Source organism: Aplidium turbinatum, chromosome 9, assembly GCF_918807975.1.
Source record: "Aplidium turbinatum chromosome 9, kaAplTurb1.1, whole genome shotgun sequence".
Taxonomy (NCBI): Eukaryota; Metazoa; Chordata; class Ascidiacea; order Aplousobranchia; family Polyclinidae; genus Aplidium; species Aplidium turbinatum.
This window is the reverse complement of record NC_137480.1, coordinates 12,617,341-12,633,798: the sequence shown is the minus strand read 5'-3', so window position 1 is coordinate 12,633,798 and position 16,458 is coordinate 12,617,341. Positions and strand designations below refer to the sequence as shown.

General features: G+C 35.9%; 1 protein-coding gene and 1 pseudogene across 1 annotated transcript; both read left to right on the top strand.

Moving 5' to 3' along the window:
- Positions 1–3,671: 3,671 nt before the first annotated feature.
- Positions 3,672–4,488, top strand: LOC145776699 (uncharacterized; annotated as a pseudogene).
- Positions 4,489–6,312: 1,824 nt separating this feature from the next.
- On the top strand, positions 6,313–14,376 carry LOC145776698 (uncharacterized). Its single transcript, XM_082587929.1, has 4 exons — positions 6,313–6,500; positions 10,137–11,717; positions 12,657–12,782; positions 13,374–14,376. The coding sequence occupies exons 1-4, from the start codon at positions 6,313–6,315 to the stop codon at positions 14,374–14,376; spliced, it is 2,898 nt and encodes a 965-aa protein (XP_082444055.1).
- The last annotated feature ends 2,082 nt before the right edge of the window (positions 14,377–16,458 follow it).

The window sequence follows — 16,458 nt, the reverse complement described above, 5'->3', positions numbered from 1 at the left end:
TAGAACTACTACCAAATAAGTTGAGACCATTTTTGATAGTTGGCCACTTAGGCACCCTGAGATATTTGGGCCGGAAGTCGACGTATCAAAAAATCTGTGAGCAAGGTTTTGAATAACACATTTAAGGAGGAAAGGGTTGTTGCACAAATTTTTTAACCATCATTTTTGAACTCCTTGGGATTCAAAATGGTAGTATACCAAATTTCAGCCCACTGTGGCAAATATTTAGAAAGATATTTGACTTTTTGATCACAGTTTTTATTAAGTTTTGGGGCGCTCCTTGTACTTTGGCCACCTGGTGGTAAACATTTGAAACGTGCATAACTTTTAAACCGCTAGGTCAAATTTGCTCAAATTTTCAGATTAACTTATTACTTTAAATATCTTCATTTCCTGATAATTAAAAAAAAAAAATTAAAATTTTGGTTACATAGCTGTGATGATTAAGCATGGAACGACCCAGCAGGGCATCGCATTTACTTGTTATAATGTAGTTTCATCTTACAAAAAACGATTTTGTTTTTGCTGCAGAATTAAAATAAAATTTGAACTTGCACATGTGCATTTGAATTTTGCTCACGCTAAGTTGGCCTTGTCAAGATGTCTGATGCTCATATTATAATATTTTATCCACGCTTTTTTACATCCATCCTTTCTGTTGCTATCGAGTTGCACGATCAGTTCGCAAGAAACAATAATCATCATTTTACCTTTCAGTATAAATCAACATGACAATGTTTCAGTGAAGCTTAAAGTTCCTGAATCATGTGAAATTATAAACCAAGATGATTTAAAAACTGCTTCAGCCACCAAGGAATGTCTTCCATATTTGTTTGTGTGGGACACCCTTTGAAAAGGTGAGGTTGTCAGAAAAAATAACTCCTGCAAAAAAATTTTGAATTTGAAATTGATTTAGAGGTGGCCCTCCCCCCCTAAAGTTTTGCGCCCTCCTCCAAAATACCAAATCTGCATATCTCAAAAACTGCTTGAGCTAGAGATATGGTTTTGGTGTCAAAAGATGCAGAAAGCATGATTTCCTATCTGCTTTCTGAACAGTGATTGCGTCTATCTTGAGTAGAAAAGCAGTTATTTAGAAAAAACTTGTTTTCGGTATTCTAGCACAAAACAGTGCTAAACAAGTATTGTGGCCCAAGCTATTCAATAAACAAAGTTCATAAACTAACCTGTAAAACTGGTAAAGCAATAAACGAAATAAGTATTCCTAAACTTTTATGCATTCATGCATAGCTAAAATGCCCGTTTTTTATCATATTCCTTGGAGAAACTCCTGAGCGTGGAATCCGCTTTCAAGCTTCAGGTGCTATGCATCGCACTTGTTGGATGGCGAAGGTGATTTATGCAAAAAGCTTGGTCTGCACTTGTGGTATCTGTCCGAAGAAATGGTTGGACTAGCCTTGTTTGACTTTCGATTGTGTGTGGAAAATAAAAAGGTAATGGTGGCAACCATGTTAGATGAAACAGGAGTACGTCCACCAAGGAGACCAAGCATCAAAGTAGATGCGTTTCTTAGCAATAAGGGTCTAGAACAGTATTGCACCTCTAATTCAAAATGGCTTCTTCAGCTGTTGGGTGAAGATGAAGCAATAATTATACTTTCAAAGGATCCTGCTCATTGGACTGAAGATGGTGCATTTATTCAAGCTTTACACATGGCGAAGGGACTTTCAGTAGTGAATGACAGAGCAGAGAGAGGAGTTGCTCTAAGTCTAATCCAGGATTTTAACAAAATCTTAACTGAAGATGAGTACCAACTTCAGTTTCTTTTGCAAGTTGTTACTGAACACAGGAAGCTGTTTCCAAATTCCAAAAACAACAATATTGTAGATTTTTCTTCGTTTAAACCTTCTTTGTTACTCCAGGGGTCAAGGGGCTCTGTCTTTTACCACTCTTGGGCAGTGGCGATGCGGTTTAGATGCTTGAGCAGGTGTCGAGCAGCAATTGCATTGATTCGTCCATTGATCCATTGATTCGTCATCCAGTTCAAGCAGACCACGCATACCATTTGGCGCAGTTACAGATGGTGTGGTCTGTGGTTTGTTCCTCTTTGCCACACTTACAGATTGCAGATGGAGCCACCCCCTATTTGTGCATGTTAGAGAGGAATAGTCTGACTCCAGTAGGCTAGCCCAGTACGCAGGCGGTTGAAGCGCACTCAGGCCTTCCTTGGCAAATTATGCATTCCGGTTGGATGGGGGCTGGTGTCGGAGATACAACTTTAGAGTCTTGAGGAGTTCTTCTTCCACTCTGAGCTCCATTTGTTGTCCTTCCAGGTAGCCGCGCTGATGGATTCAGCGGTTTTCATCAGGAGTTGCGCGTCACATACAAATGGGTGCCTCGATTGCAGTTGCCGAGGATGCTCGATTGCTCGCTCACAGACTCGTAGAGACTTGAGTGGAGCAAGTGGTTGGGGTTTGTAGTGCGGCGAGAATGAGACAGGATGGCTTCTTCGCGACAAAACTCAGCTGGTTGGTTGCCTGCATGGACAGGGAAATTGTCCGATGGTGTAGGTCGCAGACATCCTGTCTCGATACGCAAGGCAATATGTAAAATATTGTCACTAATATCGCTTCTTCCAGTACTGACCAGAATTACATTTTGAAATGAATATCGTTACCAGTGTTTCCTCTAAGGTGCAAAAATTAAGACAAAAAAATTTTGTAGACGGTTTCGTGGTCACAAAAAAGGTTGTTCAATCAAGATTTAGTCAAATGCGTTTTTTCTAAATAACTACTTTTCTACTCAAAATAGATGCATTCAATGTTCACAAAGCAGATAGAAAACCATGTTTTCTGCATCTTTTAACACAAAAACTGTATCTCTAGGTCAAGTGATATTCGAGATACGCAGATTTGGTATTTTGAGGGAGGGCACAGAACTTTAGGGAGGAGGGCCACCTCTAAATCAACTTCAAACTTAAAAAAAATTTGCAAGAGTTATTTTTTCTGACAACCTCACCATTTGAAAAGGTGTCCCAAGCAAAATTCAAAAACTCAATTTTAAGAGCCACCCTAATATTTGTATCAAGAAGGGTTATCTTCCATCCAACCAACTAAAAAAGAAACTCTGAATTACAATGTATGTTATGAACATTTCTTATGCAAATCAGCATTGAACATGAACATGTGATTTTTGTGGTAAGAGTTTTAAATGGAAATCTGATTTGGAAAGACATCATCGAATTCACACTGGTGAAAAGCAATATAAATGTGATGTTTGTGACAAGTCGTTTGAGCGATCTAGTCATTTGAAATCACATAAGCTAACTCATTCTAGTGAAAAGTTACATAAATGTGATGTTTGTAAAAAAATCACACTTAGATATAGACAATTTGAATCAGCACCAACGTCTTCACACAGGTGAAAAACCGTATAAATGTAATGTTTGTGAAAAATTTTTTCAAGCATTTATATTTTGAATTGCCACAAATTACTTCACACTGGTTAAAAGATATATATAAATGTGATATGGTAATTTGAAATGCCACAAACTACTTCACACTGGTGAAAAACCATATAAATGTGATGTTTGTGAAAAGTCATTTTCGCGATCTAATACTTTGAAATCTCATAAGCTCACTCATTCTGGTGAAAAAGCATATAAATGTGATATTTGTGAAAAGTCATTTTCGTAATCTGGTAATTTGCAATCTCATAACCTCACTCATTCTGGTGAAAAACCATATGGATGTGATATTTGTGAAAAGTCATTTTCGTAATCTGGTAATTTGCAATCTCATAACCTCACTCATTCTGGTGAAAAACCATATGGATGTGATATTTGTGAAAAGTCATTTTCGCAATCTGGTCATTTGAAACGCCACAAACTACTTCATACTGGTGAAAAAGCATATAAATGTGATGTTTGTGAAAAGTCATTTTCGCAATCTCGTAGTTTGAAATCTCATAAGCTCACTCATTCTGGTAAAAAAACTATATGAATGTGATGTTTGTGAAAAGTCTTTTTCGCAATCTGGTGGTTTGAAATCTCATAAGCTCACTCATTCTGGTGAAAAAGCATATAAATGTGATATTTGTGAAAAGTCTTTTTTGCACTCTTGTCAGTTGAAACGCCACAAACTACTTCATAATTGTGAAAAAACGTATAATACGGTAAATGTGAAGTTTGTGAAAAGTCTTTTTCGCACTCTGATGGTTTGAAATCTCATTAGCTCACTCATTCTGGTGAAAAACCATATGAATGTGATATATGTGAAAAGTCATTTTAGCAAGCTGGTCATTTGAAACGCCACAAACTACTTCATACTGGTGAAAAAACATATACCGTATTTTACGGACCATAAGGCGCACCGGACTATAAGGCGCACTGTCAATAAATTGCTTTGATTAGTTTTTTGTTCATACATAAGGCGCACCGGACTATAAGGCGCACCGGACCATAAGGCGCACCAGACCATATATAATAGTATATCGGTACTGGTTTTGAGTGTAGGCAATAAAGCACTACCGCACTTGATCCATACATAAGGCGCATCGGACCATAAGGCGCACGATCAATTTATGAAGAAAAAAAAGAATTTAAAGTGCGCCTTATGGTTCATAAAATATGGTAAATGTGATATTTGTGAAAAGTCATTTTTGCAATCTGGTTGTTTGAAATTTCATAAACTCACTCATTCTTGTAAAAAAAACATATGAATGTGATATTGGTGAAAAGTCTTTTTCGCGATCTAGTGGTTTGAAATCTCATAAGCTCTCTCATTCTGGTAAAAAATCATATGAATGTAATATTTGTGAAAATTTTTTTTCGCAATCTGGTAGTTTGAAACGCCACAAACTACTTCATACTGGTGAAAAAACATATATAATAACTGTGATATTTGTAAAAAGTCATTTTCACAATCTCGTGGTTTGAAATCTCATAAGCTCACTCATTCTGGTGAAAAAACATAATAGCCTAATGAATGTGATATTTGTGAAAAGTCTTTTTCGCAATCTGGTAGTTTGAAAGGCCACAAACTACTTCACACTGGTAAAAAAAACATATATATAAATGTGATGTTGGTGAAAAGTCATTTTCTCAATTTGGTCATTTAAAATCTCATTAGCTAATTCATTGTTGATGAAAAAACATACCGGTATGAATGTGATATTTGTGAAGTCTGTTTAGCAATCTGATGGTTTGAAATCTCATAAGCTCACTCATTCTGGTGAAAAACCACATAGATGTGATATATATTTGTGAAAAGTCTTTTTTGCAATCTAGTGGGGTAGTTTGAAACGCCACAAAACACTGGTGAAAAACATGAATGTAATGTTTGTGAAAAGTCTTTTTCGCAATCTGGTAGTTTGAAATCTCATAAGCTGATTCATTCCAGTGCAAAACCATATAATTGTGATGTTTGTGAAAATTTATTTTCTCAATTTAGTCATTTAAAATTTCATAAGCTAGTTCATTCTGATGAAAAAACATATAGATGTGATCTTTGTGAAAAACGTTTTTCGCAATCTTGTAATCTGTATCGTCATAAGCTAACTCATTCTGGTGAAAAACCACATAAATGTGATTTTTGTGACAAGGCGTTTTTAGTGGTTTACAACTTAAACCGACACAAACTGCTTCACACTGGTGAAAAGCCATATCAATGTGATCTTTGTGAAAAGTCATTTGCACGATCTCATGGTTTGAAATCTCATAAGCTAACTCATTCTGGTGAAAAAGCATATAAATGTGAAGTTTGTGAAAAGTCATTTTCACAATCTAGTAATTTGAAATCTCATATGGTAACTCATTGTGATGAAAAACTACATCGATGCGATGTTTGTGACAAATCATTTTCACGCATGCATATTCTAAATAGGCACAAACGAATCACACACCTCATAATGAGATTCACTTATCAATTTCAACAATTCAGTCTTTCAACGAGAAAAAGATTACGTTTAGTCTATCCTTTGAAATCTAAATTACATCGGTTTTCACTCACCACTACACTATAAGTTCGCTCGTTGACAAGGCCTGCGTATATTAGGGTTATGACATTTTTACAACCTCATGTTCTTGGGTGTTACGAATTGTGAATGTTTTGTTTTTACATGTTTGTCATATGATCGAGTTTGGTTATTTACCTGCGTAAACTCCTCTTACGAATGTGATGTTTTTAACAATGAATATGATGTTTTTGACAAAGTTGATTTTACATACTCATAATTTTTAATGTTTATCTTTTATGTTTGTTCTGTTTGATTTTCAGGAAAATATTATTTCACTTAGTTGCTTCATTATAAAATAAGCGTTATTAAGTCAGTTTGCAGTTTCCTCCAATTTTGAATATGAATCCACACGAAAGTGTCCCTGTGAAGCTTGAAGTTTCTGAAGTATGCGAACCATATGAAATCATTGGCCAAGATCATGTGGAAGTTGGCCCAGACACCAAGGAATGTTATTCATGTTTGCATCAGAAAGAATTACCATCTCTAATCCAATCAACTGAGAATGAAGTTTTGAATGATGTTGTGTGGTATGTAGTGTACCGTATGTTATATATAAATAAGCATTTTACTGAAATCATTGTTGGTCAATCATTAGATTGTTCATCAGAGGAACCATTTTACTGTAAGTTTTGCATTAAAAATTGCAAATGCATATCTAGTGGAACGTGAAAAGTCATCAGTGATGTGATGTTTGTGAAAAGTCATTTTCGCAATCTGGCAATTTAAAATCTCTTAAGCTAACTCACTTTGTTATGAAAAGCAGGCCTTAAAACTCTTGTTTTTTTTCCGCCAGCCATCGTGGCCTACTGAGAGCTACTTCTCGGCGGCCAAATCTGTGTGCTTGGAGGCCAAAATATAAATAACGATAGCACAAGTAAATAGAATTAAACTTACAACAATGCTAAAATGATCACTTAGCGTTGCTGAAGTCTGGGCAACGTCCTGCAATAGAATCGTTGTACCACGCAATAACTGTTTTATCAGAATTGTAATTCGGTATTGCGGGACCATCTAACGACACTAAATTGTTTCAAGTATTCGCTGCTCCGTAAATTGTTTCAACTGCACACCGCCTTTCATAAAACCTGACCATTCATACCTTTATGATGTCACCATGGAGGGTGTGAAGTCACTAGTCCATAGCGGGAACATTTCTCAACTTTGAAGACACGTGTTTTCACCTCGGATGTCAACTAACTTAATTCTCCTTTTTAACCCTTTCGCTGCTATAGGTATGTCTAGTCCCTGTGCTAAGCCCTTTTTTAGGAAAAAATATGCATTTTCAAATGAATGTACAAAAAGTACTACAAGAGCTTTTTTGAAATTTTTTTTTGTGTATTAGATTTAAAAAAAGGTTGGACTAATAAAAACAGGCAAAATTTTAGAGTTTTGCGCAGTTAGATTGTCACGTGACGTCATGGCAGCCATTTTGGATTTTTTCATTTTTGTGAAATTTGTGAAGAAAACGTTTTTTTTGTAATGAAATGTAGTTAGAAAGTCTTTTTGCTTACTAAATATGGATAAAGATACACAAAACGAACAAAATCAATTACTGAATAACATTTAAAAAATGAAACTGGTAGAAAAAGTAATAAATTAAAAAAAAAAAAAAAATTAGAAAAAAATATGCATTTCTTAATGAATGTGAAAAAAATAAGCTCCTCTTAGAGCTTTTTGAAAATTTCTTTTATGTTTTAGATTTAAAAATAGGTTGAACTAATAAAAAAAAGGAAAATTTTAAAATTTTACGCAGATAGATTGTCACGTGACTTCGTGGCAGCCATTTTAGATGCTTCAATTTTTAGAAAATCTGTAAAAAAAAGTTTTTTCTAGTAAAATGTTGTTGGAATGTCTTGTTGTTTACTGAAAATGGATAAAAATACACAAAACGGACAAAAAAAACCATAGAATACCATGTAAAAAATAAAAGATACATTGAAAAATAGTTATAGTTTGTAGGCTACATAGTGATTGTAGTCTTCTATCACATAGGCTAATGCTTTTCAATAAATGTTTTTGCTTTCTTTCACAGTACAAACTTCAGGCTGTTGAGTTTGGTGAGAGCATAATTTGGACATTTACTCGTAGGCTTTAGGCTACGTCTAATGAATCTCTGTTTTTTCATCAGGTGCAGCCAGGCCCGGATTTAGGGAGGGTGCAGAGGGTGCAGGTGCCCCGGGCCCCCCTTTCGAAGGGACCCCCGACGTAGAAAAAATGTACTTTTGTGTTATTATTTTTTTCGGCCTTTGAAGTTTCTGCAAAAAGCTGTGCAGTGCTGGATTACTGCTACTGTAGGCTACACGTAGAGGTGATTTTTCGAGCCGACGGAGCTAAAACAATTTTTGCACGGGGGCCCCCCGATCTAAAAGTGCCCCCGGACCCCCATCAGCTAAATCCGGCCCTGGGTGCTGCTACAGAATAATCCAATTTTATGTGGTAAACCCTAAAACAATCTTTATCTGCCTGCAGGCCTGGCTGGCTTGGACAGTCAGGGCAAACTTGGGCGGACCATCAATGCGGCTACTTGGGCTGCCCATAACTAGAGTTCTTAATGGAAGTCAAGCGCCACCGCCCACCAGACTCTATTCGTTCAGCCCCGACGCCGACACACGCCCCGTCGGCCTAAGGCTACCAAGACAGGCATGGGTGCGCCCCAACCGTCTTCGTACGGCGTCGGGCTTTTCCGCTCAACCATGCACCAACGGGGAATGGCCTCTTTCTCCTCCTGTGACTGTGGTGCCGAGGAACAGACCGAAAACCACATCATCAATGACTGTTCCATCTTCAAGCCATCTAATGGAGTGGAAGGTCTGCATGTCATGGATGATGAAACCAAAGACTGGCTGCTCTCTAGTAGCCTTCCAGTGTAGTCCGGGAACATCGTAAATCTGGGGTGGTAAAAGGATAGACCCTCGGCCCCAGAGGCTCACACGACGACGACCGCCACCCTCTTCATCATAATCAGGAGACACATCCATGGATCTATCGTCAAGATGTAAATCATAAAAATCATTCAAATCACATTCCCCATCACTCCCCGGGCTGTCATAGTCAACATGCGGAAACGAAACTTCTCTATCAGCAATATCAAAATTGTCCTGGCTGTCTGTGCCAGCAAAAATCTGACCTACCGCTTCCTCCGTATTGAACCGACTACCTCGCACATTGCTCCCCGACATTTTAAAGTTTGACGTTTTTAAACAGCTACAAATAACTTCTAGTGCATAGAAACAAGCCAAGCTGGCGCGTGCAAGTCAATAACTAGCTTTAACAAGGTTTCAACTGACTACCCGGTATTACCGGGTACACGCATTTCACCGACATGTTGCTATACCCGGTAACACCGGGTACACGCACTGAAAGGGTTAACAACGATTCAATGTCCGATAACATTGCATCAACATAAAAACGATAATAATGCCATTCGGATTAACACTTTGTTAAAAGAAACGTCAGAAAATACAAACAAGACTTACAGCGCTGGTGATCGCAGCTGGACATATTGCATACAATAGCAAATGTTCCCACACAATACAACAGTGGTGTTTATGACGTGCTGACCTAATTCTGCTTCACTCTTTGATACTACATATTTTCGACAGTTTATCCACGCTCATTCTATTGCAAAATTAGATAACTGGCTAGACGAAACCGGCGGCCAAACTTGGCCGACTAAGGAAGTGACACCGGCGGTCGTTCAAGCACTACTAAGCGGCCATGGCCGCCGGCTGCTTTAGGGCTTGAAAAGATAACATGATATTAATAGAGCTGCCTTTTAGTATGACTCAACAATCAACATGTAAAGATTCTAATGAAGCTTGAAGTTCATAAAGTATGCAGATCTTATGAAATTATTGACCAAGATCATTTAAAAACTAAACAAACTAAATATACTATGCAGTAACTCTTATAGCAGGATATCACATTTAGTTGTTGTAATGTAGTTTCATCTTACAATAAACAATTTTGTTTGTGCTGCAGAATTCAAATAAAATTTGAACTTGCAAATTTGAATTTTGCTCACTCTAAGTTGGCCTTGTCAAGTTGTCTGATGCTCATATTATAATATTTTACTCACGCTTTTTCACATCCCACCCTTTCTGTTGCTATCGAGTTGCATGATCAGTTCGTAAGAAACAATTAATCGTCATTTTACCTTTCAGTATAAATCAACATGAAAAGGTTTCAGTGAAGCTTGAAGTTCCTGAATCATGTGAAATTATAAACCAAGATGATTTAAAAACTGCTTCAGCCACCAAGGAATCTCCTCCATATTTGTATCAAGAAGGGTTATCTTCCATCCGACCAACTAAAAAGGAAACTCTGAATTGCAATGTATGTTCTAAACATTTCCTATGCAAATCAGCATTGAACACTCATCAAAAAGTTCACTTCAGGGAACGATCTTGTGATTTTTGTGATAAGAGTTTTAAATGGAAATCTCATTTGGAAAGACATCAGCGAATTCACACTGGTGAAAAGCCATATAAATGTGATGTTTGTGACAAGTCGTTTACGCGATCTGGTCATTTGAAATCTCATAAGCTAACCCATTCTAGTGAAAAGTTACATAAATGTGATGTTTGCAAAAAGTCACACTTAAATATAGACAATTTAAATCAGCACAAACGTCTTCACGCAGGTGAAAAACCGTATAAATGTGATGTTTGTGACAAATTGTTTTCATGCATTTACGTTTTGAATTGCCACAAATTACTTCACACTGGTGAAAAGACATATAAATGTGATATTTGTAAAAAGTCTTTTTCGCAATCTGGTAATTTGAATCGCCACAAACTACTTCACACTGGTGAAAAAACATATAAAGGTGATGTTTGTGAAAAGTTATTTTCTCAATTTTGTCATTTAAAATCTCATAAGCTAATTCATTCTGATGAAAAAACATATAAATGTCATTTTAGTGAAACTTTTTTTTCGCAATATGGTAATTTGTATCGTCATAAGCTTACTCACGTTTGTAAAAAACCACATAAATGTGATATTTGTGACAAGCCGTTTTTAGTGGTACATAACTTAAACCGGCACAAACTGCTTCCCACTGGTGAAAAGCCATATCATTGTGATGTTTGTGAAAAGTCATTTGCACGATCACATGGTTTGAAATCTCATAAGCTAACTCATTCTAGTGAAAAACCATATAAATGTGAAGTTTGTGAAAAGTCATTTTCACAATCTAGTAATTTGAAATTTCATAAGCTAATTCATTGTGATGAAAAACCATATGAATGCGATATTTGTAAAAAGTCCTTTTCGCAATCTGGTGGTTTGAAATCTCATATGCTCACTCATTCTGGTGAAAAACCATATAAATGTGATGTTTGTGAAAAGTCATTTTCGCAATCTGGTAATTTAAATTCTCATAAGCTAATTCATTCTGATGAAAAAACCTATGAATGCGATATTTGTAAAAAGTCTTTTTCGCAATCTAATGGTTTGAAATCTCATATGCTCACTCATACTGGTGAGAAACCATATCAATGTGATATTTGTGAAAAGTCATTTTCGCAATCTGGTAATTTAAATTCTCATAAGCTAATTCATTCTGATAAAAAACCATATGAATGCGATATTTGTGAAAAGTCTTTTTCGCAATCTGGTGGTTTGAAATCTCATATGCTCACTCATTCTGGTGAAAAGCCATATCAATGTGTTATTTGTGAAAAGTGTTTTTCGCATTCTGGTAGTTTGAAACGCCACAAACTACTTCACACCGGTGAAAAACCATATATATAAATGTGATGTTTGTGAAAAGTCTTTTTCGTAATGTGGTAGTTTGAAATCTCATAAGCTGATTCATTCTGGTGAAAAACCATATTAATGTGATGTTGGTGAAAAATTATTTACACAAATTGGTAGTTTAAAATGTCATAAACTGATTTATTCCGGTGAAAAAACATATATATAAATGTGATGTTTGTGAAAAATCATTTTCGCAAATGGGTAGTTTAGAATGTCATAAACTGATTCATTTTGGTGAAAAAACATTTATTATAAATGTGATATTTTTGACAAGCCGTTTTTAGTGATACTGTAGGCTATATAACTTCACCGGCTCAAATCTCATATATGGTAACTCATTGTGATGAAAAACTACATCAATGCGATGTTTGTGATAAATCATTTTCAGGCATGCATAATTGCATATTCTAAATCGGCACAAACGAATCACACACCTCATATGAGATTCACTTATCAATTTCAGCAATTTAGTTTTTCAACAAGAAAAAGATTACGTTTAGCCTATCCTTTGAAGTCTAAATTACATAGGTTTTCAGTCACACTACACTATAAGTTCGCACGTTGACAAGGCCTGTGTAGATTAGGCTTATAACATTTTTCAACCTCATGTTCTTGGGTGTTATGAATTGTGAATGTTTTCTTTTTACATGTTTGTCATATGATCGAGTTTGGTTATTTACCTGCGTAAACTCTTCTTACGAATCTGTTGTTTTTGACAAAGTTGATTTTACGTATTCAATTTTTAATGTTTATCTTGTATGTTTATTCTGTTTGATTTTCAGGAAAATATTACTTCATTCAGTTGCTTCATTTTAAAATAAGTGTTATTAAGTTAGTTTACAGTTTCCTTCAATTTTGAGTATGAATCCACACGAAAGTGTCCCTGTGAAGCTTGAAGTTTCTGAAGTATGCGAAACTTATAGAATCATTGGCCAAGATCATTTGGAAAATTGTCCAGACACCAAGGAATGTTATCCATGTTTGCATCAGGAAGAATTATCATCTCTAATCCCATCAACTGAGAATGAAGTTGTGAATGACGTTGTGTGGTATGTACCATATGTTATACTGTAAGCATTTTAAACTGAAATCATCGCCGGTCAATCATTAGATTGTTCACCAGAAAAATCATTTTTCTATAAGTTTTACATTAAATGTTGCAAATGCATATCTACTGGACGTGAAAAGTCATCAGTGGGCCCTTTGTTATGAAAAGCTAACATGTTATTGATAGAGCTGCCTTTTAGTATGACTCAACATGACGTAAATATTCAAATGAAGCTTGAAGTTCATAAAGTATGCAGATCGTATGAAATTATTGACCAAGATGATTTGAAAAATAAACAAACTAAATAAACTATGCAGTAACTCTTATAGCAAGACATCACATTTACATGTCATCATTTAGTTTCATCTAGTTAGAAAAAACAGTTTTGTTTTTGCTGCATAATTCAAATAAAATTTGAACTTGCAAATTTGCATTTAAATTTTGCTCACTCTAAGTTGGCCTTGTCAAAATGTCTGATGCTCTTATTATATAATAATATTTTACTCACGCTTTTTCACATCCCATCCTTTCTGTTACTATCGAGTTGCACGATCAGTTTGCAAGAAACAATAATCATAATTTTACCTTTCAGTATAAATCAACATGAAAAGGTTTCAGTGAAGCTTGAAGTTCCTGAATCATGTGAAATTATAAACCAAGATGATTTAAAAACTGCTTCAGCCACCAAGGAATGTCCTCCATATTTGTATCAAGAAGGGTTATCTTCCATCCGACCAACTAAAAGGGCAACTCTGAGTAGTAATGTATGTTATGAACATTTCCTATGCAAATCAGCATTGAATACTCATCAAAAAGTTCACTTCAGGGAACAATCTTGTTATTTTTGTGGTAAGAGTTTTAAATGGAAATCTTATTTGGAAAGACATCAGCGAATTCACACTGGTGAAAAGCCATATAAATGTGATGTTTGTGACAAGTCGTTTGAGCGATCTAGTCATTTGAAATCTCATAAGCTAACCCATTCTAGTGAAAAATTACATAAATGTGATGTTTGTAAAAAGTCATACTTAGATGTAGACAATTTAAATCAGCACAAACATCTTCACGCAGGTGAAAAACCATATAAATGTGATGTTTGTGAAAAGTCTTTTTCGCAATCTGGTGGTTTGAAATCTCATAAGCTCACTCATTCTGGTGAAAAACCATATGAATGTGATATTTGTGAAAAATCTTTTTCGCAATCTGGTAGTTTGAATCGTCACAAACAACTTCACACTGGTGAAAAAACATATAAATGTGATATTTGTGAAAAGTCATTCTCGGAATCTGGTGGTTTGAAATCTCATAAGCTCACTCATTCTGGTGAAAAACCATATAAATGTGATATTTGTGAAAAGTCATTTTCGCAATCTGGTAATTTGAAACGCCACAAACTACTTCACTCTGGTGAAAAAACATATAAATGTGATGTATGTGAAAAGTCTTTTTCGCAATCTGGTGGTTTGAAATCTCATAAGCTCACTCATTTTGGTGAAAAACCATATGAATGTGATATTTGTGAAAAATCTTTTTCGCAATCTGGTAGTTTGAATCGCCACAAACAACTTCACACTGGTGTAAAAACATATATATAAATGTGATATTTGTGAAAAGTCATTCTCGGAATCTCGTGGTTTGAAATCTCATAAACTCACTCATTCTGGTGAAAAGCCATATAAATGTGATATTTGTGAAAAGTCATTTTCGCTATCTGGTAATTTGAAACGCCACAAACTACTTCACTCTGGTGAAAAAGCATATAAATGTGATGTTTGTGAAAAGTCATTTTCGCAATCTGGTAGTTTAAAATCTCATAACTGATTCATTCTAGTGAAAAACCATATAAATGTGATGTCTGTGAAAAGTCATTTTCTCAATTTGGTCATAAACTCTCATAAGCTAATTCATGCTGATGAAGCAACATATGAATGCGATATTTGTGAAAATTTTTTTCACAATCTAGTGGTTTGAAATCTCATAAGCTCACTCATTCTGGTGAAAACGCATATAAATGTGTTATTTGTGAAAAGTTTTTTTTTGCAACCTGGTAGTTTGAAATCTCATAATCTGATTCATTCCGGTGAAAAAGAACATAAATGTGATCAAGCCTCGAAACAACTTTTTTTTTCCGGCGGCCAAACGTGTCCGACTGAAGCAAGCTGTTCGGCGGTCAATCACAAGCACATGGCGGCCAATCACAAGCACATGGCGGCCATCGAAACTCCGACACGCATCAATTCAGTCTTCAAAATTAGCACATTTTTACTTCGGCAGAAGCGTTGCCCAGGCCAAACGACAAAAGTTGAAATTGCCTCGGCAATTGTTGTGAACGTTTATTACGAAACAATTGTTCCAAAACATGTAAAACGAGAAGCGAAAAATATACTAGAGTAATGATTCACGACCGCATTGTTTGATTTGTTGTGATGTAATAATAACTTTTAGACATTCTTTTCAACACTTCCCTCTCAAGCCGAAATAATTTGTCTGTGTCCTTTCCTTGCAAGGCCAGTGGGCGACGGATGACATCAAAAGCATTTAAACTTCTTTAGTGTGATTATTCCTTTTGTGTGCTCTTCTGTTTTAATGAAGCCCAGCTGTGCGAAAATTGGTTCTTTGTAGTGCGATGTCTAGCACATAAGATTATGGCCTGGGATTACAGACACTTGTCTTTGTTTTGATCGCTTGCGTCTGTCTCACGTTTGCTTCATTTCGCCTTTGAACATTGCAGACAATTATGCGAAGCAAAAAAGAGACATTCTCTTTTCTCTAACGGGTACAATTATATGATTAAATGAATGAAGTAGGCAAACTAGAAGCAAATACTGATGCTTTTATCCGACTTATTCTTTTAAGCGGTATACGCTTAACCGATGTTTTTACTTAACATTAGATTGGATTTGGTTTGGGATTTCAGGTTTTGATTCAAATAAACGATTGATACGTTTAAGCAGTATACTATTAACCGATTTCGTCTGTAACAACAGAATTCATAACTGTAAAATACACCACAATTCATAACCTAATCTTGCAAATGGCAATAAGAACTACCATGCCCATGACTAAGTATTTAGCCAGGTAGTTTAAAAACTGAAACTCTTGCTAAACCTGCATGTTGCTTTCTACATATACTCGCAAAATAATCAATAAATCCAAAAGGGTTACCGTAATCTGCTAGGTTTATTGCCGACTGGTCAATAATACATACGGTAACTTAGCTTGATAGCAATTACCGTATTTTACGGACCATAAGGCGCACCGGACTATAAGGCGCACTGTCAATAAATTGCTTTGGTTAGTTTTTTGTTCATACATAAGGCGCACCGGACCATAAGGCGCACCGGACCATATATATATATATAATAGTATATCGGTACTGGTTTTGAGTGTAGGCAACAAAGCACTACCGCACTTGATCCATACATAAGGCGCATCGGACCATAAGGCGCACGATCAATTTATGAGGAAAAAAAAGAATTTAAAGTGCGCCTTATGGTCCGTAAAATACGGTAAGTTATCTACCATATTTAATTTTCCAATAGACGAATATTAATGCAAGCTCTACAAAATTGAATTGGAACAATCAAATTGCTTGGAACTTCCTCACTAAACCTGTAAACCACTGGGTATACTGCTTGAAATTATCACGTTTTGCAGTTTGCGGGCATCGAGAGCTG